The sequence below is a fragment of the Pituophis catenifer genome, unplaced genomic scaffold (genome assembly GCF_029215685.1).
Source record: "Pituophis catenifer annectens isolate HBS135680 unplaced genomic scaffold, rPitCat1.0.hap2 SCAF_2, whole genome shotgun sequence".
Taxonomy (NCBI): Eukaryota; Metazoa; Chordata; class Lepidosauria; order Squamata; family Colubridae; genus Pituophis; species Pituophis catenifer.
In genome coordinates this window covers 274,663,480-274,689,633 of record NW_027256882.1, presented here as the reverse complement: position 1 = coordinate 274,689,633, position 26,154 = coordinate 274,663,480, and the positions used below count along the sequence as shown (strand labels likewise).

The window sequence follows — 26,154 nt, the reverse complement described above, 5'->3', positions numbered from 1 at the left end:
TCCCTTGATCACAGTGTAACTCCTAAATTATCTTAATATTTATCTTTGAGAATTCCTGCCATGTTTTGACACACAAATTTATTATATACTGAGGTTATTATTTTGTTATTTATTTATAAATTTGTGCCTTTTTCTGATCCAAAAGACAGAGTTCAAGCTGAATTGATGACTGAAAAATAACCACTTTTATTTTATATTAGTCACCCTATAATAAACTGCTATGATGCAGAACAATATTATATATTTGGCTATCAACAATCCAGTACAAATAGTTCTCAGCTTAATGACAATCGGGACCAGAATTGTAAGATGGTGTGGTTGTAAATTGAGTCAGATCCAATTTTATAAGTTTTATGGTGGTCATTAAATAAATCATTGCAGTTGTTAAGCGAATCAACATCTCTTAAGCAAATACCCAATGGTTTTTTGTTTTGTTTTTTTTGCTGGAAATCGGCAAAAATGGTAGCAAATGACAATTCCATGACCACAGTGCAACAGGGTCATAAATGCGGGTTGGTTATCAAATGTCCAAAATGCAATGTGAGCACAGGAGTGGTGCAATGAGTGAAAGTGTGTGAACGATTGTCACTTTTTCTAAAGTTGTTGAAACTTTAAACCACTGTTAGATGAACGGTTATTGAATCAAAGAGTACCTGTAAAAAAAACCCTATTATTTTGTTACTGCTATAATAAGCAAAATTAAAAATTTTGATGGAAGGGAATCTTATAAAAAATAATAGAAAATGTTGAGATTCCAAAGATTTTTTTACAAAGTGAAAATAGCGCTTCCACAGAAAATATAAAAAGAATGAGAAAAAGAGAAAAAATAGTAAGACAGAAAACATTTTATAAAACTTAAAAAGCAAAAAACTACAAACAAGAGAGATTACAAAGGTTACAATAGTATTGATATAAAAACATCACTATTATAATCTTCGATTTTAAGGATGCATAATAGATGGGATAAATTGCTGTCCTATAATTTAACATTATCAACAATATAATATGGGTGATGTATATTCTTTTGTTTTGAGCATTTTTCAGAAAATTGCCAAAATAATTCTAGATTCAAATAATTTTGCTATAAAAATTATTTAGGTTTCAACTACAAGTTCATAGATTTAGAAAATCTTATTTCATTGGCAAAATAATAAATCAAACTACAGGCAGTCCTTGTTTAGCAAGTGCAACTGGGACCAGCAACTCAATCAGCAAGCAAAGTGATTGCTAAGTAAAACTGTCACCCTGTTTATGATCTTAACTTCAGCTTTCATTTGCTTTATAGACCTGCAAAGGTCAAAAATGCAAAGACTGGTTTCAAAGTTACTTCTTCATCACTCTCATAACTGTGATCAATCACACTACTACACAGTTGCTAAATGACTACCTGTGCTTTCTCAGTAAGGCTCCACAAAACAGAAACATTCCAACAGAAACATTGATCAAATTAACAGCCAAAATACAGTTCTATTTGCCTTTTCTCAAAGTAGTAATAAAATATCCTCTGGTTACAAAGCTTTAAATGCAGACACCTGATTCGTACTATCATATGTGGTGGACATGCCCCAAAGCAAAAAAATACTGGACAAAAATGCATACATGGCTGGAAAAAATGGTAAAACAACATATTGATTTGAAACCAAAAATATTCTTGTTGGGCATTTTACCGGATAAGTACAATAAAAGGAATGCATATCTGATTTTACATGTATTGACTATAGCTAGAATTGCATTTGCACAAAATGGAAAAGTTAAGAGAGCCCAACAGATAAAAATGTGATTTAAAAAATTATTAGAATGTGCAGAAATGGATAGGCTAACACAATTAAGGAAAAGAAACTGAATATTTTTTGACCTGGGATTTATTTTATCAAAGGGAGATATGTTAAAATAGTTAAGTAAACATTTATTATTATTATTATTATTATTATTATTATTATTATTATTATTATTATTATTATTATTATTATATTATTATTATTATTAATCTTTAGTGAGATTCACAGCCTTTGAGGCTGGTTAATAGCTCAGCAGCTCGAGTCCTAACCAAGGACCTAGGAACTGTTAAGGTATCGTCGGAGGATGTAAGCTGTTCCGAGTAAGGTGGTTTTTTGTAGAGTCAAAATGTTCAAGTCCGGCAAATTTAGAATTTCTAAATAGCGGGGTAGCCCTTTGGGTATTGCTCCGAGGGCTCCAATTACAATCGGGACAACACACAATTTCTTTTTCCACAGTCGCTCAACTTCAATTTGTAAGTCCCGGTACTTTGTGATTTTTTCTTGCTGCTTATCTTCAATTCGTGCATCACCAGGTATTGCAATGTCAATGAACCATACTTTTTTCTTTTCAACTATTGTTATGTCAGGTGTGTTGTGGACCAAGTGCCTGTCAGTCTGAATCCTAAAGTCCCACAAGATCTTTAGTTTCTCATTCTCTAAAACTTTCTCAATCTGATGTTCCCAGTGGTTTTTGCTGTACTCAAATCCAAACTTCTGGCACAATTTCCAGTGAATGATCTTAGCAACACGGTCATGGCGTTGTAGGTAGTCAGTTTGTGAAATTTTGCTGCACCCACTGATCAGGTGGTCGACTGTCTCATATTATTATTATTATTATTATTATTATTATTATTATTATTATTATTATTATTATTATTATATTATTATATTATTATATTATTATTATTATTATTATTTCAACACTAATGTAATAATTACTGTTATAAATATTTTGATTATTATTTCCTAAAACTATTTGTACCCAGACAACACACTGTTTAATTGAAAATGAAATTTTTATGTTATAAAATAAAAAAACTGGATGGAAAAAAAGGCATGTATGATATATTACAAGAAGCAGGCGTACATTGGTTATGAAGCATGGTCCCAAACATTCTGAAAATTAAGTAAGTGAACTGGACTGCAGCCTCTGACACCATTGTTCTTGGTATCTTATTGGACCACCTGCAATTGGGGATAGGAGGTATTGTTTTGCAATGGTTCTGCTCCTTCCTCAACGGACAATTTTAATCTGCCATAGCAGATGGGAGGAGGGATTGCTCCAATAGCTACTACTGGGTAGAGTGCCACAGGATTCAATTCTCCCTTCCCTGTGTTTTAACATCTATAGTAAACTGATGGAGGAAGTCATCTAAAATTTTTGGATGTGATAGCAGTATCCTGGTGATGCCTAATTATACACTGCTATCCCACCCTGTAAGAGAGATGCAGTTGATGTTCTTTATTTTATGTATTTATCATATTTAGAAACTGCCCATCTCCCTCACAGAAGGACCCTATGTACAAATAAGCACCTGGAGCCTGTGAAGACTTGGATGAGAGACAACAGGGAAAATCTGAACCCACATAAGAAAGAATTGCTGCTTGTACAATGTAATTCTTCTGGATTCATAACTTCTGCGTGAAGTCTGATAATAGCCAGAACTTAAATTTAGCTCTGGATAGTACAGTTGCGGTCTTTCTTACTGCAAGGATACCTAGCTATAGTAACTTATTCCCTCAATACCAACCAGTTAGACTACTGCAATGCACTTTACATGGGGTTGCATGTATTTGTTTAACAAGTTTACCATTGTACAACACTTGTATGTGAATTGCATGAAACAGGAAAATATGTTATATAAAAAGATTTAATGGAATAAAATAAATTAATGGATAACCCCATTCAAAAAGTCTTGCAATTGTCACCCTGCACCTTCACTGAGGCGAAGGAAAACAACTTTTTTTTTTAAAAAAAGTAATTCATGTCATTAAGTTGGTGTTTAACACTTAAACACCAACTTAATGATACCTAATCCAGCAATCCACTCATGTCTATGCTGCAAGGAGGGATCATATTAGCTATAACGGTATCTTAAAAATAAGAACCAAGGCATTACACTTGTTTTGTTGCTGAAGAAAATATTTCAATGCTTGAAATTATTGCTTCATAATCCAGAAGCATTTAAGTTTGTTGCATCAACTATTTCAGTTTCTATAAATTTCAGATCGAGTCACTAATACCTTATAATGCACTGTAGTTATAGCTTTTCTCAGAAACTTCAAATGGTTCAAAATGCTGTAACAAGATTACTTTAGTATGTCATATTCATTTTCAATTCTATATTTCTTGTTGCATCATACTTTTATTTAATATTTACTGCAAATAAACTAGATTCTGGGCCATCATTTATATATGAAGATACACGTAGATTCATATCCCCAATTAGCCAATACACTTAACTGTTACCACAAAGAGTTCTGTGTGGTATAGCAGTTTGAATGTTAGACTAGCAGCAGGTTTTAGTCCAAGCTCAATCATCGAAGGTAACTAGTTGGGTTTGAATCAATCACTTGTTCTCACCTTAAAGGGTAATTTTAGTGAAGAAAAATAGAAGGAAGGAGATCATATACACTAACTTAAGTTTCTAAATAAAAAAAAAGTTATAAATCTAACAAATACATTAAAGTTTATTTTATTCATTTGGCAATAGAAATCTGGGATAGAAAATATAACATATATGCTGGGGTTTATTTGCATGAGTGTGAGCAGCTTTCATCCCCTTCCTATAGCGAAAGAGTAAAGAAAAACAAAAAATGAGAGAATAAAATATCAAACCACAGTGAGAAATATCAAATTACTAAGAAAGAAACTAAGTTTGAGACCAAACCTTCTAAATACAACCCCAGGTTCTAGTTTACAGTAGATCCCCTTCACTTTTTTTTTTTAAAAAAATACAGTTTTAAAAAGAATTTTTAAAATAAGTTTTAAGTCATCAATGCAGTTATTTTATTAAAATTCTGGAAGACTGTTGCCAATTGAATAAAACAGAACAGGATTAATTAGTCACTGTATGAAACAGAATTCTATTGGAATAGATTTTGACTCTATGTTCATTCCTAAATCTTTGAATTCATGTAACTCTATAGAGACATGGGATTTATTTCCCACATCCTGGCATGGGACAGCCTCATCTCCTTACTTTGTGCTTATATAAAAATTATATTGTCAGAGAAATTCCTAAACTGTGATCGTTTATAAATCATATTCAAGATGTTCTGGAGGTTTTTCTGCATTACAAAATGTTCTAATGGTACTCGATATTATTTCTGTCACCCATCATGTAAGTTTTAAAATTTAAAATCCATAAAGCTCTCAGTGAAATAAACAGTACATTATTTCATTATGCCTCTCTCTATATATATAAACACACAAACATAAATCACTTTTGACAATGCAGAATTACTATTCTAACGTGACATATTCAAAGGTTTAAATTTATACGCACAAATTTTGATAATGAAATTGTGGCTTCCCATACTATCCATTATTTTTCAGTCATCCAAGAATGTCACTTTATGTAAATGTCCATTTTTCTGTGATAATATCCAGGATTCTCTGTCCTTTGACAATAAACAAACAGAAAAACTTTACATTTTCCTTAGTTAACTAAAAATAGGCAGCTTAGAAACTGCATTTGGTTTTGTGAGGCTATCTAATTTAGGTGGAGAAGGATATTATGCATACTTTTAGCTATTTTTTTCTTGTATCCGATTCCATCACATACAGAAAAGTTCTTATAATTTTCACACGTAGAGCTAAAAAATAATTGATCATCCAAGCAAATTACTGCCAGCCCATCGACTGATCATGAGTCAATAAATTTGGATTTCTCAAGCAACTTGAGGATCTTAATGACTAACTACTGGCTTACACTCAGCTTGTGAGTTCTAAGTTATTGAAGCTTATTCAAAAGAATTGTAGGTGACCTGCATATTATATGTAACAATGAAAAGAATCATCCAAAAAGTTTGCATGGTCTTTCTCCATTTTTTTGGTCTTCCTTCTTAGGAAAGGAAGAGACGTAGCATATCACCAAAGCAGCTTACTCATAACTTTTATTGATTGACTTTATTTCAATCAATTTACATGGCCACCCATCTCATAAACACAAGTTAGGGCAGCTGATAGGTTAAAAACATATACCACTGATTTTTTTTTTTTAAAAAGGACAAGGTATTATGGCAACCAAGGAAATCAGCAACATCTGGTTTCAATTTCTATAATTCTAACCCCACCCCCCACCCCCACCCCATGCCTGGGAAAATACCTAGATCTAAACAGCTTTCCAAAAGACCCGCAAGATAGAATCTAATCTACTTTGGAAGTATGATTTGATAGGGCAGGCACTGTGACAAAGAAAGCAGGCTTCTTGAGTTCTACAAAGCAGTACTATCTAACTGATACAACCCAGAGATTAGGATCCCACAGAATTAAGACAACAATGCAACAGGCACCACTTCTGCATCACCTGTAAAGGAATTTAAAAGTACTACCTGTGCAATTAATACTGCTAGTTATGCAAATTATCTTTCTGACCACATTCTGCTAAACATATCTAGCTTTCTTCAAGCTTTCTTTCATCATTCAAAGTAAAAAAAATCAAACGTAGGGGACATACTTAAGCACTATTATCCAAGGATCACTGAACTGAACTGCCTTCATGAACACATATAACATGGACTACTTTACTGAAGCAAGTCTGAAGAAATAATAGAACATATTACACTATGCAGTAAACGTATTTGTAATAAGAGAGTAATAATAGAATAATAATACACAAGAGAAACAAAACATCCCTGTGCAATACATTTTCAGTATCCTCATAAAAGTTGTCAAAAGATCCCCAGAATCTACTTGACTTTTAAGAGACTTCAGTATATTTTTCCTTCAATAATCTAGAAAATTGGCATATTAATTGGAGCTACAAAGTATCAAAATGTGTATCTAGACACAATCTGTGATAAATATTTTTTGAATTGTAGCATTTAAATTAAATGAACATTTTCTCTATTGAATATCATTTTCTAAACAATTTAGCCCCAATTTAGATTTTACAACTGCAGTATGAAGACATCCATAGTGAAGTCCAGCAATCACTGCAGTAATGTCCAAACATAGAAATCACATGCCCTGTGTGAATAAACAGTATCTTTTTGCATTATGTCATTTATTCTTTAGTAGAACCATTTAGAATCTGTTGGACTAAAATTATGGATTTCATTGTGCACTTCTGAATTTATCCTGTGCTATTGTTTGTACTACATATTTTGTCAGAAGCTTATGTGCTTATTCTAATTTTTTTCTGATAAACAAGACTGCGCCAAATATTCCACTCGGTTTACAAAGGATTTGCAAATCCTAATATGCAGTACGCTAGAATCTATTATTTTATCTACCCAAAACTGTATCTAAAACAAATGCCATTTACTAGTGACGAACTGCAACTCTGCCACCCAGAAATAGCATGATGGAAACAGAAAAAACAGCCCTGTTCATCAATTTGGACCAATGAAGAGAAGCTACAGTTTATTTATTCTAGAAACAACATGCTGCTGTAAAAACAGTCCTGAGACTGACTAATATATACCTTCTGAGTTTTGCTTGTATTGTAATTTGTATTATTTTAATATAATTGATACTGCCTTAAGGAGTATGTATGTCATACTGAATATAAATATGCTAAATAACAAACAATGAAATAAGTTATACTGCATACTGATAGTTTTATGTTTAGATAGCATGCCAATAGCATATTTTACTACAACTATTTTAAGTCTAAAAGGAACATATATATATTTCTATAAATCATCTCTGAAAATTTTGAGTTTTTCAAAAATGTTAGTATCAGGATACTTCCAGCTGCCACCTTGCTTTAATATCCACATCTAATCATGGTAGAGGACAGTTTTTGCCTATCTATGGACACTCTCAGTTAGGGAAGCTTTTATAGCTTATCAACAGCCACAAAGGAGGCCTATTTCCAAGTAGACTGACTCACCAAATCAATTTGCAAGATGAGTGTAGGAGGAAAGCCTTCAGAAAGACCATTAAGATTTATATAGTGCTAGCATAAGCACTCAAACGCGCCCTTAACGGCTGCTAACAGCCATCAACAGCAAGCGGAGATTAAATAATGAACCTGAAATAGGTTAAGTTGCACACACAATCTAGGGTAGAGAGAACGCAATACACTAACTTGTCAATAACCAGGTAGCTACTTGTTGTCCTCATACTTCCCCCCCCCACATCAACACACTATCTCAGCAAGCAACTCACCAGTGAAGCATCCCTTTGCATTTATCACCCTGCCATAAAACACCATGACTTTCACTATTTTCAAGGCAGATTTTTTTTTTTGGGTGGTGGGGGGGAAGAGAGACCGATTTGCCTTTCATCCTGTCAACCCAGCCTTCACATTCCCTCCCTTTTCAAGAGGCCCAACAAATACCAACTTATTTTAAGCAGGGTAAAAAAACGCCATTGCATAAGGGGGGGGGGGGGCGGAGAGAGAGAAAAAAAAGGGGGGGGTGACACAACCAACCACACACACACACACACACACACACACACACACACACACACACACACAGAGAGAGTATGCGAAAAAAAAATCTTATTTCTTCAGAGTTTATTTCTTCATGCAAAAACACGCAGACCAGTAAATGGAAAGGCCGGGCTTTCCATTGAGGAACTAATTTTTTACTCCACAAGTCCGCTTCAGACACCGCAACCAGGCTGAATGAAATATTACTCACAGGGAAGTGAGAACCACTCCAACCAAGCTTAGTTTTAAATAAGGGAGGAGGAAGGAAGCGGCGGCGGTGGTGGTGTGGGAGGTTGGTTGGTTGGTTGGTTCGTCCAACCATCCCAAAACAAGCTTGAGTTTCAAATATAAGGGGAGGCCGGCGGCAGGTTGTGTATTGGCAACCTTTCCATCCGCAAAAGGGAGCCGCTTCGAGAAAAGGGAAAAGCGGCTCCCCGGTGCTCCTTTAGGCGACCCTCCCTCTTCTCTCCCCACGGAGGACTCGCCCCACGAGCCTCTCTCCACCCTCAGACCCAGGCTCCATTCACTCCCATTCTGAAAATGGGAGCCGGCAACGCAAGAGAAGGAGGAGGAGGGGGAGTGGGTGTTTATGCCCGGCTCGGCTCGGCTTGGTTTTCGGCAGGCCCTCCGTTACCTCGGGTGAGATCGAGCGGGACGTTCTCCTCGCCGCTGTCGTTCCGGCCTGGAAAGGGAGGAGAGAAAGGAGAGAGAGAGAGAGAGAAGAGCAGGAGATTCAGTTAGTGATGGAAGCCGCAGCGGCGCCGCCGAGCAGCGGGGCTGAGGCAAAAGAGAGAGGACGAAGAGCTCAGAGACACGCCGCTTTCGCTTCCCTTCCCCGCCCGCCCAGGTCTGGGCCTAGCCCAGGTTCTCCTCACCTCGGATGCGGAGGTGCCTCAGCGAGCGGGCGCGGAGACTCACCGCCATGTTTACGGTCCCGCAGTCACAACACCGGAAACCTTGCCCGATCTCGCGAGAGCGGGGCGGAGGAGAGACGCCGCTTGATTTCGCCCGCCGGACGCGCTCGGCCCGGCAGTCTGAGGAGAGCGGGGCGGGGCGGCTGTGGCGGCGACGCTGTTGCTGGGGGGCTCCCGGAGGGCGGAAAGGGACCCGCCCGTATTCGGCGGTGCCTCTTGAGGGGAGGCTGCCTGGAAGGGCCAAGAAGGAGGGGGAAAGCAGTAGCAATGCAGCCGCCACCACCGCCACCGCTCCTCCTTCAGCCAGGTGGCGGGACCCGCATCGCCTTATTGACCACGATGGGTGGTAATTGGGTGTGCGCGATAAGGGATTTGTAGCTCGCGTGCGCGCACGTGGACGGCTAAATTAGTCTACTTATCTACTTTCTCTCAGTGGCTTCCTGAGAGGAAAGTGTTTTTTTCGATCGATCTATCCATCATCTATATATGGATATCAATATATAATATGTCTGGTTCTTTGGGTGTGTATGTGTGTGTGTGTACCCTGTTTCCCCTAAAATAACACATCCCCTGATAATAAGCCCAATTGGACTTTTGAGCGCATGCTCAAATAAGCCCCCCCCAAATAAGCCCTCCCCGAAAATATTTATTAATAATAACTTTATTGTCATTGTATATGTATACACAGTATACCCATACAACAAAATTCACTAAGCACCCAAAGACCAAGCCCAACATACATGACAATCCCCAAACACCCCCCCCCACCCCAATTCCCCACCCCTAAACCACCCAAACATCCACACAACAGACCAAGTAATGCTGTCCAACAGCTCACTGATGGTGGCCCTTTAGTTCATTGTTGAGTGCAATTATAGCTCTGGGATAAAAACTATTCAGAAAACGTGTGGTCCGAGTTTTAATTGTTCTGTATCTTCTGCCAGAAGGCAACAGTCCAAAAAGATTGCGCAGCCCGTTCCCGCCATTTCCTCTGGTTAGGATTAGGGAGACAGAGCTGGAAATCAGGCAAGAGGAGCCCCGTCTTGCTCCACACGCCCCAAAATAATAAGACATCCTTGAAAATAAGGCCAGAGGTGAGTTTCAGAAGATTCTGACCAATTCTGGAGAACCGGTAGTGGAAATTTTCAGTAGTTCGAAGAACCGGTAGTAAAAATTCTGACTGACCCCGTCCCCATCTATTCTCTGCCTCCAAGTTCCAGCTGATCGGGAGGAAATGGGGATTTTACAATATCCTTCCCCTGTCCCACCTACCAAGCCAGGCCTACCAAGCCACTCCACATCCACCAAGCCATACCCACAGAACTGGTAGTAAAAATTTTTGAAAGCCACCACTGAATAAGACCAAGTACTTATTTTGGGGTTCAAAAATATATAAGACAGGGTCTTATTTTCAGGGAAACACAGTATATATTTCTTTGGAAGGACAGATATCGAAGCTGAAGCTCAAGTACTTTGGCCCTCAGATAAGAAAAGAAGACTCATTGGAAAAGACCATGACGTTGGGAAAGACTGAAGGCAAAAGGAAACGGCAGAGGATGAGCTGGTTAGACAGTGTCATTGAAGCAGTGAATATGGGTTTGGACAAATTCAGGGGGATGTTGGAGGAAAGGGGGAGACTGGCATGCTGTAATCAATGTGGTCTTGAATATTGGGTGCTGTCTAACAAAATGAAATTCAATGGTGAAAAAAGTAAGGTTCTACCTTTAGGCAGGAAAAATCTATGCGATACCTTGCTCAATAGTGGTGACTGTGAGTCCTAGTGGACAATCACTTAAATATGAGCCAGCAGTGTGCAGCAGCTGCCAAAAAAGCCGACATAGTTCTAGGTTGCATAAACAGGGATAGAATCAAGATCACATGAAGTGTTAATACCACTTTATAATGCCTTGGTAAGGCCACACTTGGAATACTGCATCCAGTTTTGGTTGCCACGATATAAAAAAGATGTTGATGACAGAGTGCAGAGAAGAGCAATGAAGATGATTTTAGGGGACTGGACTGGAGGTTAAAACATAATGGGTGCTGGAACTGGGCATGTCTTGTTTAATCAAAAGAAGGACTAGGAGAGACATGATAGCAATGTTCCAATATCTCAGGAGTTGCCACAAAGAAGACAGAGTCAAGCTATTCTCCAAAGCACCTGAGGGCAGGACAAGAAGCAATGGGTGGAAACTAATCAAGGAGAGAAGCAACCTAGAACTAGGGAGAGAATTCCTGACAGAACAATTAACCAGTGGAACAACTTGTCTCCAGAAGTTGTAAATGCTCCAATACTGGAAGTTTTTAAGAAAAGATTGGATTTGTCAGTCATGAAGAGTTGGGTGTGACTTGACTTAGTGATAAAAACATACACATATGTGTATGTATGCATGTGTGTTTATATGTGTGTATTCTCTGTGTGTACATTCAGAAAGTATTCAGATCCCCCGTTCACTTTTATCAGTTTGGTTGTTTTTTTTTAATTTGATTTATATGCCGCCCTTCTCCAGAGACTCAGGGCGGCTTACAATGCGTTAAACAATAGCCTTCATACTTTTGTATATTTATACAAAGTCAGCTTATTGCCCCCACTAACTGGGTCCTCAATTTACCTACCTTAGAAAGGATGGAAGGCTGAGACAACCTTGAGCCTGGTGAGATTCGAACTTACAGTAATTGCAGACAACTGATGTTAATCACAATGCTATCACTCTGCTGAGCCACCAGGCCCTGCCACAAGGTTATGCTGTAGCCTGATTCTACAGTTGTTGAAATTCATTTTTTTTCTCATTAATAATCTGCACTCAGTATCCCCATAACGACAAAGTGAAAACAGAAGTTAAGAAAGGTCTGTAAATTTATTAAAAAGAAAAAACCCTCAAATATCACATTGGCATAAGTATTCAAACCCTTCACTCAGTACTTTGCTGAAGCATCTTTGACAGCAATTACAGCCTTGAGTCTTTTGGGGTATGAGGCAACAAGCCTTGCACACCTGGATTGGGGGATTTTCTGCCATTCCTTGCAAATCCTCTCAAGCTCAGTCAGGTTCAATGGCAACTGTTGGTGGACAGGCATTTTCAGGTCCCTCCAGAGATGTTCAATAGGGAGGTCAGGTGTGAAGTTTCTCCTCCCCTCCTGCTTATGGCAACTTGAAAGCTTTGCAAGTTGACATCAGGGCTCTGGCTGGGCCACTGTAGGACACTCACAGAGTTGTCCCTAAGCCACTCCTGTGTTGTCTTGGCTGTGTGTTTAGGATCGTTGTCATGTTGATAAGTGAACCTTCAGCCCAGTCTGAGGTCCTGAGTATTGTGGAACAGTTGTCATTGAAGATATTCCTCAAAGGCATTTGTGCACACACACACGTAGACACCATAATTCCAGATCCAGTAATTCCTAAATGTCAGGTTGCTCACAAAAATGCACTTTCACCATTCTTGTACCTGTTTGATGTATTCTATACTTACACATTCATCACATATTCATATTCCTTTACACAAAATGTTCATGTAATCTGTCTTCATTGTACTGTTTTTTGTTACAGGAACTCTTTTTGCAGATATTTGATATAATACTGTCAAGTATTGTTTCCAAATGGCTCTATAGGTTTTGACTTCTTGTGTGCTACAGGCAGAATCCCATTTCTGTGAGATATGGGTGCTCATAAATATACTATAACATCTCTACAACCCAACAAATGTTCAATTTCAGCTGATAAAAGTCAAAAGCCTCAACATTTGTAGGTGTAATCTTTTTACCACCATACATATTGGCAAATATGGCATCCTGCGGCCTGTTTGGGTTGAACTCGACTCCTGATGACTTCATAGATAGGTCCATGCACGGTTTTTGTGTGTGTGTGGGGGGGGAGAGCAAATGGTTTGCCATAGGTTTCTTCTGGAATGTTTCTTTCATTTTCTAATGTAACTTAAAACTGAGCCCAGGGCTCTCCATTTAAATATTAATTATACCTGAGCCTAAAAAGCCACTCAGAAATAAATCTGTCTGCAATTTAAATATAGGATTTCAGTATATATACCCATGATGGCGAACCTATGGCATGCAGCGCCCTCGCTGTAGGCATGCGAGCCGTCATCCCAGTTCAGCTCTGCTGCGCATACGTGCGCGCCTCCTGCCGGCCAGCTGGTCGTTGGGTCTCTGTCACACATGCGTGGCGGGCAGAGTGTGTGCAGGGGGCACACACATATGCAGGGGGGGTGCGGGCAAGGGGGCCACATGTGCATGCGCAGGGGGCGGGGTGCATGCGTGGGGAGTGCATACGCATTGCAATTTAGGGGTTTGGGCATACAATTTGGGCGCTCGTTCCGGAAAAGGTAAGCCATCACTGATACATACAATACCTTATTCCTTATAAAAATAATCATTTTAATTTATTATCCAAAGTAAGATTTTGTTTTATAGTAATTGTTCCAAAGGTGCTTTTGTAAAAAGGGAAAGGATTTTATTGGTTTTTTTCCTTGAAATTGTTTCACTTTTCATCCAAGAAGCTGCTTCAGCTCTGACTGAACTGAACTGATCAGAACTGAAGAAGTTCTGTTCCACCTTCTTGGATAAGGAACAAAACATAATTCAAAGAAAAAACCAAAAAAGTCCAGTTGTCTTTTTAAAAAAGCACCTTTGGGACAACCATGACCTGGATGATTGAGAATCTCCAGAGACACAAGAATTATAAACCACAAGATGGCATTGTGATGTCCCTTTTGTTTTTGTTTTTTTGTACAATTTTACAAAGGATCAAACTCATCAGATCTGCAAAAATGTCTACTTATCAGTCTCCCCACCACCATAATCTGAAGTTAACTGAAGGAAATCTACTGAACTAGGTAGATTGGTAGTCTCTGGTTTTGTTTTGTTTTTTAAAAAAAGACATCCTCAACACATTTCATGCTGAAGGAAAAACCCTATTCTATGATGTTAGATTGATGCTATCTGCTGGATAGGACCGGAATCCATCTAGGGCCATGTGAATATTACAACTTAAACCTTGAAAAAGCAGTAATTGGGTTTAACAACTTTTTTTAAAAAAAAAACATTTTATCAGCTGCATAAAGTATATCTCATATGCTAAGTGGTGTTTTTAAAAACATAGAAACAGTACTGATAATAACTTTTAAATGTAAAGTTTCTCACTTCTAAAAGTGTGGTTTTACCCTGAAAAATGACTGGTTTTTCTTTGAAAAATGTCAAATGCTTCCTGTTTACACTCTGTATAATTTTGCCTTAACTACAGTAGGGAACTTTTTTATGTGTAACATCCAGAGTACATGCAGCAAAATGAATCTCTGTGTGCTTGTGTGGAGAGATGGGGAGGGAGGGAAATGTGAACGGTATATGTAACATTTAGCATATTTTTTTTAAAAAAATATTGTTAAACAACCCATAGTTGCTTAGCTTGTACAAAGTGTATACCTTGTTAAAGAAACAGACAAGCTACAATTAAATTAGCAGAATATGTTAACCCTTTTGAATGTATGAGCTCATTAGTACAATTTGCAGCCAATTCCATTGTCTCTGATTATCACTTATTTATTTTCCAATAGTTATAGTCTGCCCCAATCCTGAAGACTTGACTGTGCTACAAATTCAGAGCAACAGACAATTATTATACAAAATTAAAAGGATATCATAAAAAGTGCTAAATAATATTAAGGGCTGAATGCATGCTGGGTTAAAATTGCTTTGATTTGCTTACAAAATTTAATTATTTATTATTATTATTGTAAACTGAAACCAGGCCTCCAAAGAACACGGTGACTGGATACCATCAACGCTGACACCAGCCAGAGCATAGAACAACTCAAAGAAATAGTTCAAGTTTGGAAGATGTGGAGAGACCTGGCCCATAGAAACACCAAATGTTGGATGTGTGGATGGATATCATCATCATATTATTATCTATTAAATTTATTTTCCATCCATCTTGCTGCAAGACTGATAGCTAGGTTGATTCCTTCAAGCGAAAGGTACTCTATAATGTATAAGTCATGAATCTTGAAAGAGACATCAAAACTCAGTACTTTTGTGGCCAGACCTGACAGTCATCAATCTCCATGGAAGGGGAATATTATGCTGTTTACTGTGCAAACACGGATTATCAAGTTTAATCATTTTAAGCTAAAAAAATAATTCAAAATTTTATACTATCACAACATCTCTCTTACAAGTTATCATTCCTTTTAAAAAATATAAATTTGTATTTAAAGTTTTAAAAAGAAGATTAAAAACTAACACCAAGCCAAAAAAAAAAAAACCCAAAGAAAAAAATACAAAAAGAAAAAAATACAATAAGCTTCCAATTTTCTTTGCAGCAAATACAATTATGATTACAAAGTTATTCTATAATTGCAACATAGACCTTGGACCTCCTTCAAGCTAATCATACCCTTTATTCTAAAAACCAGGTTGATAACTGTTTAGTGGCCATGATGCTTGATACTGGTGGTGCCTATTTAAGAATAAGTATGAAGACATTTGAAATGAAGAAATGTGACAAATAGCAAGCCACCATATAGAAAACTTGAAATCTTTATTTTTTTTAAAGAACAAAATCTACAAAGATTAAAAACATAATGTAACGTATAACCCCAAACTCCTGGATGCCATAGCAACATGCTACTAAAATTAAGAGTTCCAAGGATAGAAACTGAACATAAAAGAAAATATTAAAAAATGCATAAATTACATTGACTATTTTTTAAAAAATTGCCTTTAAAACTACCAAATAAGCTCATTAATTCTCTATAGAAGTCATATTCTATCTGTCATGCTAAAGATTTTCACATCTATATTTGTTTAGCTTGGAAATGGCTATGCAGGCTGGAACTATTGTATGAGTCAGGATCCATAAACTATGTAGGATTGTCCTAAGATCAATAACCTTGTGGATCAGAAGCTGAAGCCTAGTATCCTGTTTTTTTCTCCTGTAATCAATGCTGTCTAAACATTGTGTCAGGCTGTGGGTGTATGGGCAACTACTTCCCTACTTTTTTTTCTTAAAATAGTTCCCCCGCCACGACCCTTCCATTTAAGGAGGATTCTTTGCCACTGCTAGAAGGGTAATTGTCAGAGAATCCTTACCCTGCTTCCCCCAAAATAAGACATTCCCTGGTAATAAGCCCAATCGGGCTTTTGAGCACATGGCAATAAGGCCAAGCGCTTATTTCAGGGTTCAAAAAAATATAAGACAGAGTCTTATTTTCGGGGAAACAGTAGATGGAAATCCCTTTTATCTAATCTTTTCAAAAAGATGTCAGACAAGAAACATGCCTTGTTCATGTATACAGGTAGTCCTTAACTTACAACCACAATACACACCAGAATTTCCATTGCTAAGCCAGGTGGTTTTTAAATGAATCATGCCTGATTTTATGACCCTTTTGCCACAGTTAAGTGAATCACGTGGTTGCTAAGCAAATCTAGCTTCCCTCATGGATTTTTGTTGGAAGCTGCTGGGTGGGTCAGAAATGGTGATCACCCTCAGACACTGCAACCATCCTAAATATATGCTGGTTGCCAAGTGCTCAAATTTTGATCATGTGACTGGGGATGGTGCAATGGGTGTAAGAGCAAGGACTGCTGGTCCTTTTTTTTCAGCACCATTGAGCTGTCATTAAATGAATGGTTATAGTCAAGGGCTACCAGTAGAAGACTGAAATTCACAGTGAAATATTTTATTCTACAACGTAAGAGGCCATCCAGTCACCAGTCCTGTATCTAATCTCTCCAAGTGCTTAATCATTTCTATTTACCAGGAAGGTTGAATAGAGAGATGAAATGGAAAGAGAAAGAGTGGGTTATGGTAGGTCTTTGTACAATTATTTATATATGCTATATTTTATATTAGAAACCAATCACTATTGGGTATACCACACTGAATAGTTTGGGATGGGTCATGTTCAGACTGAAATGGGGCTGTTCTCTTCAGTGTATGGACTAACATGTTCACGTTAGGGAAGGTTGCAAGCCAGAAGGTTGTATTGTTGTACTGTTTGGGGACATTGGCAAACAGAGTGGAGGAAATGAAGTTTGGTGCTGGAAATTTTGAGATGGATGGGCGAGTGAGATGTCAGTCTTCATGTCAGACACACCAATAAATCTCAGCTCTTTGGACAATGAAGACCACAGTTGGGAACTTGCTTAATGCAGAAACTCTTGACATGATATGGCTTGATTCAGGGGTGAAATGCTCCCGGTTCGGACGGGATCACCCGATCCGGTAGCGATGGAGGCGGGTGGTTCAGAGAACCAGTAGCAAAAATCCTTGCCCCCCCCATTGCCCAGCTGAGCTGCGCAATCAGAGGCTTTTTTTTTTATTTTTAAAAATATTTTTTCTACAACCTCTTTGGCTGAAAAAATGCTTTTAAAAGTAAAAAAAAAAGCCTCTGATGATCGCGTGGCTCAACTGGGATCATCAGAGGCTTTTAAAAGCATTTTTTCTACAACCTCTTCCGCCGAAGAGATTATAAAAAAATGTTTTTAAAAGGAAAAAAAGCCTCTGCCGATCAGGCAAGTCAGATGGGATCATCAGAGGCTTTTAAAAGCATTTTTTCTACAACCTCTTCCGCCGAAGAGATTATAAAAAAATGTTTTTAAAAGGAAAAAAAGCCTCTGCCGATCAGGCAAGTCAGATGGGATTGTCAGAGGCTTTTAAAAGCATTTTTTAACAACCTCTTCAGCTGAAGAGGTAGAAAAAGTAAAAGTTTTTTTTAAAAGTAAAAAAAAAAAGTTGGCCACACCCACTCAGTCATATTACCCCCACCCCACCAAGCCACGCCCATAGAACCGGTAGTAACAAAATTTACATTTCACCACTGGCTTGATTGCAAATACGAATGAATCTGTACAGTATATGCCCAAAGGATCTGCCCACTGCAGTACGCAGAAATGAAAGCTATCAATGGAGACTCTAGGTCTCCATTGCAAGTCTAGGTAATTTTGGCTATTTTCTTCACAACTCTCAGATTTGGAAGCATTTGTTCAGTAGGGTCACAAGGTTTCTTTATACGCAGGTTCTTGCCTTGCCAGCTTCATTGTTTATAATCTGTTGTGCTGGGAGCTGTTGAGGGGAATGAGTAGCTGACACATGCCAGCCTTATTTTACTCCCCACATAAAAGTATTCTGGGATTCCTTTTGTTTGATCTTAAATCCCATAAGAACAAAAACTGTTCTGCGTTATGTTTTTGCTGAAACAAAGCCCACCTAGAATGGTTTGACAAGACATGTGAAATAGGTTTGGTTACTTTCAGTCCCTAAATTCTGCAGCTTTTCTGTTCTTAGAAAATGTGTCTCTATTAGCCCATTGAAAAAAAATGTAGAAGTCTTGTCCAATTGAAAATGAGGAGAAACCAGAGAAAGTAAGAAGTATGTTGCCAATAGCACTAAACTTAACTGTTAATAACTTAACAGTTATTAAAATAGATCAAAAAGAAGCAACTTACAAGTGAATCAGACTGTTAGATGATAAAAAAACAAAAATAGGAAGAAAATGAGGTTGAAAAGCTTGGGTTATTTTTTCTTTGCAGAAATTGTTGGGTCTGAATTTCTATTTTTAGGAAGTGAGTGAGAAAACAAGGAAAAGTAGTGATGAGAAGCAAAATTCTCACTCTTATTTACAAATTGAAAACAAATCACAGGAATGTATCATTAAGAATTCAAAAGTGACATTCTTAATATCTTCACTAAAAGTTTATTCTAGATTTGATGTTTACATACAAGTCTAAGGAATGGTACAGACTAATGGCACTCTTAAAGGGAATTAAGATTCTACTGGCTGTTATGCTGTCTCTTTTAGAAAAATAGGCAGAAAGCATATAAAATGTAATGTGTGTGAGGAAGAGAGAGAGAAAAAAAGAAAAGAGATTTTGTGGAAGAAAATAAACAGTATGCACAAGGCACTTCTGTGCTACAATTATTTTCAATTCTAAGTCCCTCAGAAAAATTTTTGAATCCAACCTTCATTTTAATTTCTGCTGACTTTAGAATATAGAGAACACATCAATACACCACAACTCAATAGTGCCTTTCCCTTTAGTTTACTAAGAGTATTAGAGAGTACGAAGGGAATCATCACAACCATCCCATTTTCTCAGCTGTCTGATTGCAGAATAACAAATAACCTTTGAGCTTCAGTTTCACATAAAAAATATATTCTCTCCATCTGTGTTTTTCAGTACATATATTTATCTCCATTTTGTGGAGATTTGCTATTGTGGGCAGCTATATGAAGGAATGTTGATTATTAAAAACATAAAAGCATCGAACTTTTCCCAAAGTTTCCCATATGTGTTTACTGGCATTCCTCATATTACATTTTAAAAACATGTGGGGTGCAATGATCATAATGCTGGCAATTTTGAGGTTGGGTGTTTTCCCCAGTAGCAGTGGGGCTTAGAGAATCAAGGGGAAAAAAAGTTCTAAAATATATTTTAAACATAAAGGAAGAGACCAGCTCCAGGAACAGGATGCTGAACTTCTTCAGGGATATGGTAGAGCAGGGATGTCAGGCTTGTGGCATCACATTGTCATCATGTGATGTATTGTGACTTTTCCCCCCTTAGCTAAAATGGGGGTGGGAGTGACCAGCACGTGACACATCTGGCCCGTGGGTCACGAGTTTGACACCTCTCAGGTAGAGGAATAAGTTATGACTGGCTTGAATTCAGGAGATAGATGCAAAAACAGAATCATTATTAGGTTTGTAGTGATGTAGCAATTTGAAGAATACTGTGCCACTTTGCCAATAATCTCAAGAAAAACAGCAGAATCAGAAATACCTTGACTCATTTTCCCAAACTAGATGATGGTGTGAAAATAGCTAGGTCTTGGAGCTGGTCCTGAAATGAAATCCCTTGTGTGAAAGTGCCCTAGAACTATACAATTCCCTTAGTGGTGGAGGAAGAAGGAGATAACTATTTATTAGAATTATATACATACAGTCAGTGGTGGGATTCAGCCAGTTCGCACCACTTCAGTAGAACTGGTTGTTAACTTTCTGAGCAGTTTGGCAAACTGGTTGTTGGAAGAAATCATTAGGGCAGAGAACCAGTTGTTAAATTACTTGAATCCCACCACTGCATACAGTATATACTATACAACTGACCAAGTAAGATTGAGAAAGAGAATTTGTGGTTCTCAAAACAAAGGTGAAGTACGATTCATTGTACCCCACATTATTGCCAGGTAAGTAGACAGTAGTCACTGATCACTTTCTTTGAATAACTGAATCATGGTTTACTTACTTCAAAGATCCAAAATATACTGAATACTACATTAAAATATGTTTGAGGGATCCTTGGTGCTCTCTGAGCTTGTTTGTTTTCTTGCAGATATTTCATTACCCTAACTAGATAACATCCTCAGTGCTACTAGCAGTGCGAATGTTACCTAGTTAGGATAATGAAACGTTTGCAAGAAGAGAAGCAAGCTCAGAGAGCACCAAGGACCCCTCATTTCAACCCTGAGCTACAAATATTCTCCTTCATTTGTAAAACATGTTTGGCTGGTCTGTACAGCTGTTCTCAAAAAAGGCAATTTTATTTTTGGGGGCATTAAGAAAGATGAAATAAAATGCAAGGACAATATGATAATGCCTTTAGGAAAATTTATGGGGTGAACTTTTTTAGAATATTGTGCATTGTTCTTAAAAATAGAATTGTTCTACTGAAAAGGCCCTTAAAAGGGTACCTAAATTGATCAAAAGGTCAGAACATCTTCCCTCCCCCCCTCAGAAATATTCTGTTTGAAGATTTGGGACTGAAGTAAAAGGTTAACATGATACAGAAGGAACCCAAATATATCTGAAAAGTCAGGAAATTCAGAAGGGATAAAAAAAACCTTTAAAAAAATTGCTACTATTTGAGGTAGCAATTTTCTTTTCTTTAAAACAAAAAAGTGAGGTGGAGAATTACTACTAGTTTTGTGCTTTTTTCTGTTTTGATAGTCATTTTTAAAGAAAGATTTAGAAAAATCCAGATAGGTGAATAAAAAGGCAACAAGCATTTTGAAAGGACTTTCAGTTTTGAGGGACTGGGAGAAAACTGGGAGGGGAAATGATATTGTTCTTCTAATACTGGAAGGGATGTTGAGCTTTAAAAAAGCCAGGTTCTGCTCTTTATCATCCTAGTGTAAAATGGAAGACTTCTCTTAACTTTCAAATGGAGATGAACAATGTTTGAAGGAAGAATAGCCACATCTCAATTTCTGAAAGATCCACAGGAGGCAATCCAATAATGTGACATTACTAGAGGAGGCATGGTTCATTCTTTAGCTTTTGGGGAGATTTTAAGGATGGAGATGGGAACAGAAATCTTCCTAGAGATGAACCCTTTTCATTTCCAGTCTTAAAACCATTTCAAATCTTTAAAAAACCAACCAAACAAACAAGTTGAAACTTTGCTTCTAAAATTCAGCTGTTTTCCCACTGAATTTCAGAGGCGCAACTGCAAGATATTGGTGGCCCATTTCTGAGTTATAGGAAGGTGGATTCTGCCTGAATATTACAAAAAAGTTCAATAGCAGGTTGGCTGCTTCCAATTCTACGGTTCTGTGGTACAATGACTAGATAAAAATAACTTAAAACATATGAAGGACAGGTATCACGTCTGTGGGCACATTGGGATATTTCCAAAGCCCATTGTATGAATATGAGAAGGAGTATTGTACGTGCAATTTGCTGATTTAATCTGTAGCATGCTAAATAGAATATTTTGGATTGTGTTGGGGGATTTGCAAAAGAAAGCTGTCAAGTTATCCCACACCCAGCATTGATTTAATAACGTTCCGATTTGAAGATTTGGCTGATGGTTGCAAATCAAGAACATATTTGTGTAATGTTATCATGCTTCTGTGATAAAACCTGCTTCACAGTCCAGAAACTGGTGGGATAGCTTAACCAAATCTTTTGTACATACACATAAATCCTAAATCTGAATAATAACTTTCTCTCTTGTATCCACCAATCAGAAAAGATGAGGACTGTGCCAAGATGAGGCCTGGAGCTAATCATTGTCATATAAATCTACGAAAGAGGGAAAAATGAAAAAACAAATCAGTTTTGGATAAAAACTTCCTATCCTTACAATTAAAAACAAACCTATAGAAAAATATTTCAGTTGCTTTCATTCTTAATCATTAGAATTCTATTTTATTTATATTTTATATCTTACCATCTGCAATATCATCATATATTTCTTCATCACTGTAAATTTAGAAAGAGAAAATATGAATTTAGTTACTTTACATATATTAGGAATGGAGAAGAAGCATTATTTAATTTTTTACTAACCCCCTCCTCTCAAATATAAATATTTTTAAACTATCCTTTGGCCATTCTGAGAGAGAGAGAGAAAGATTTACTATGAAATTATTGCACTTACTCATGCACTAGACAGCTTCTTTGGACGTAGCCATCTGAAAAATTAAATCATATATACATAGTTATTTTCAACATAAACTGACATCTCAGCTAAGAGAATCCAAACAGAAGAAAATTATAATATAAAAATGCTATTTGTTATCTTTGAGTTCCATCTAGACCACATGAGGCATCTTGGCATTTTGGTGCAATGAAGAATATGCTGTATGATGACAAATCGTCCATCTACCAAATCGTCCAATTCCACCCATTATAGACCATGATTTTCTCTATTTTATAGTCATGCATAGAAATCAGACAAAAGGCTTTTTCTCAAAACACTTGCTCTATTTTTGAACTGGATCAAAACCAAACTCAGTGATGATCCACTAAAATCATAGAGACAAGCTGCTCTTTACCAAATATTCCACCAGTTCCACCAGTTCTTCAATTCCACCAGTGCTTCCATTTCCCAACTCCACAAAAGCAGTTTGAAGATAACCCATAAACATTCATTTTTACCAATCTCAGAACTCTGAGAAAGAGTCAAAATCACTGCCTCACAAGTGGATGATCCCAGATCGGGTGAAATGCTCCCGGTTCGGACTGGATCACCTGATCTGGTAGTGATGGTGACGGGTGGATCGGAGAACTGGTAGCAAAAATCCCTGCCCCCCCCCCCATGTCCATGCCCAGCTGAGCTGCGCGATCATCAGAGGCTTTTTAAAAAAACTTTTAAAAGCATTTTTTCTTTGACCCAAAAAAAAATGCTTTTAAACGTGAAAAAAAAAAGCCTCTGATAATCGTGTGGCTCAGCTGGGATCGTCAGAGCCTTTTAAAAGCATTTTTTCTACAACCTTTTAAAAGGCTCTGACAATCCCAGTCGAGTTGCCTGATCGTCAGAGGCTTTTTTTTCTTTTAAAAGAAAACAAAAGCCTCTGATGATCAGGCAACTCAGCTGGTATCGTCAGAGTCTTTTAAAAGCATTTTTTTCTACAACCTCTTCGGCCAAAGAGGTTGTAGAAAAAATGCTTTTAAAAGTAAAAAAAAAAAAAGTTGGCTATGCCCACCCGGTCACATTACCCCACCTCCCACCAAGCCACACTCACTGAACCGGTAGTAACAAATTTTATATTTCACCACTGTCCCAGATCCTTCAACAAAACATACAACTTCCTTATCTTTCCTTTGGCTAGTTATCTGCATAGTGGTTCCTATGGTTGAGAATTAAACACATGGCAAAACTCCCCTCTCCTTGGAAGACCTGCCAGAAAACCTCTTAGTCAGGAGATGAAACCATAACTGCCTATTAGGGTATGTTGAAACGACCTTGAGAAACAGGATGAAGAGCCTCAGCCGAGACAACCAAAAAGTATTCAAGGCCACAGAAGGAAAAGGGGTGTGGAAAGTGTTTCAGAAGGAGTTCTCCCTAGTTTTCTGGAGAGAGTAAAAGTATAGGAGGGGATGAATATTTAGGGCTGATAATGTCAAACAGGGACAACATAATGAGATCATATTTATAACATTTCCACTAGAGCTTCAAAGTATGTGATGGTCTATGGTAGGAGTGAAATCCAATTTTTTCCCTACCGGTTCTGTGGGTGTGGCTTGGTGGGCGTGGCAGGGGAAGGATACTGCAAAATCTCCATTCCCACCCCACTCTGGGGCCAGCCAGAGGTGATATTTGCCAGCTCTCTGAACTACTCAAAATTTCCGCTACCGGTTCTCCAGAACCTGTTAAAACCTCCTGGATTTCACCCCTGGTCTACGGGCATGAATTTTTGCCTCATCCCATTTTCCAAAACCTGTACTTTGCCCCCTGCCACTCCAGTTACCAAAGCCAAGATATCATACAGATAATCTTTGACTTACAACTGATCGCTTAATGACCGAAGCTACAACAGATTCCACCACCACAGCTACTTATAACCTATTTTTGAAGTTATGACAGCTGCACACATGCCTGGAGTCATGTGATCACATTTACAATAGTTTGCATTATCCTATCGTCATATGACTATGATTTGCAACATTTTCTCCTGGTTTCCGACATTTACTGTTTTTTTCTGGCCAAAAAAATACCCATTGGAGAAAATTGATACACTTAACGACTGCCACAAAATAATATAAAAAATTGGGTTCAGTTATGTAATGCCTCAACTTATGACTGCAACAACTTATGACCATAAGGACTGAACTCCCAGGCTGAATTACGGTCGTAAGTTGAGAACTACATATAATGCCTTTCTGCCGTTCTTCTTGAAGCCAAAAAAAAGACAGCTTGACTGAGCCATGTAATCATCCAGGGTTTTTCCTTCTCATGATGAAAGCCTTATAACTAGGAAGGAAAGGCTGGGTGCATTGCCTGCTCCCTCCCCACCTTTTCCTGTCCCTTTCTTCATCCTTTTGGTCCAAGACAACATCATGGAAAATACATGGTGGCAGAAATCCTGCAGAGGGAAGTATACTGCTTTGTGGAAGTACATGTGTATTGCAGAATATATGTGTTTATTAATCACCTGCACATATACGTGCCTTCTGATAAGATTGCATCATGAAGGTAGAATTCTGTCCCTTTGCCAGCATTATAGTGCAAACAACAACAGAATTTCATTTTGCGTGCTTTAGAAAAATCTTGGAAACACCCTATTTTCTCCAAAACATTCAAACTGGCTTTAAAAAAAAAAACAAAACCCTCTATTGGGCTTATTAATTATCCAGATCGCTTCTGAGCTTTAGAATCAATCACCTACACTAAAGGAGCATGCAGTCAATAAATATATCGCATATTAGCACTTGATAGACCAGCCATGAAGACCTAGGAAAAAATGTTCAAATGTGATATGTCTACAAAGATCAGAACCATGGAAGCGATGATGTTGCCTATGACACTATGGAAGTGAAAGATTTGAAGAAGTAGGAGAGAAAGAGTTTTGAACTTCAGTGTTGGAGAAGATGCCTAAAAATTCCACGGACAGCCGAGGAAACAAAGACATGGATCCCAGTGGTGAAATGTAAAATTTGTTACTACCGGTTCTGTGGGCGTGCCTTGGTGGGGGTAATGTAACTGGGTGGGCATCGCCAACTTTTTTTTTTTAACTTTTAAAAGCTTTTTTTTCTACAACCTCTTCAGCCGAACAGGTTGTAAAAAAAATGCTTTTAAAAGGCTCTGACGATCCCAGCTGAGCCGCGCGATCATCAGAGGCTTTTTTTTTTTACTTTTAAAAGCATTTTTTGGCAGAAGAGGTTGTAGAAAAAATGCTTTTAAAAGCCTCTGACGATCCCAGCTGAGCCGCACGATCATCAGAGGCTTTTTAAAAAAACTTTTTAAAGCATTTTTTCGGCCAAAGAGGTTGTAGAAAAAATGCTTTTAAAAATTAAAAAAAAAAAGCCTCTGATGATTGCGCGGCTCAGCTGGGCAATTGGGGGGGGGCAGGGATTTTTGCTACCGGTTTTCAGAACCACCTGCCTCCAGCGCTGC

At 37.8% G+C, this 26,154-nt stretch overlaps 2 protein-coding genes across 3 annotated transcripts in view; both read right to left on the bottom strand.

The window, feature by feature from the left end:
- The window catches only part of RICTOR (RPTOR independent companion of MTOR complex 2), a 50,568-nt gene extending 41,256 nt beyond the window's left edge, over positions 1-9,312 (bottom strand). For both annotated transcript variants that reach the window (XM_070935930.1, XM_070935931.1), the window contains exons 1-2: positions 9,262-9,312; positions 9,021-9,068 (exon numbers count right to left, since the gene is read on the bottom strand). In XM_070935930.1, the coding sequence (XP_070792031.1) occupies positions 9,021-9,068; positions 9,262-9,310 (97 nt within the window). In that variant the 5' untranslated portion in view covers positions 9,311-9,312. The remainder of the gene's footprint in view (positions 1-9,020; positions 9,069-9,261) is intronic.
- A 13,005-nt stretch (positions 9,313-22,317) lies between these two features.
- FYB1 (FYN binding protein 1) overlaps positions 22,318-26,154 on the bottom strand; it is a 65,199-nt gene continuing 61,362 nt past the window's right edge. Inside the window, exons 17-19 of the mRNA XM_070934563.1 lie at positions 22,696-22,729; positions 22,486-22,517; positions 22,318-22,337 (exon numbers count right to left, since the gene is read on the bottom strand). Coding sequence (XP_070790664.1) covers positions 22,318-22,337; positions 22,486-22,517; positions 22,696-22,729 — 86 coding nt within the window. The remainder of the gene's footprint in view (positions 22,338-22,485; positions 22,518-22,695; positions 22,730-26,154) is intronic.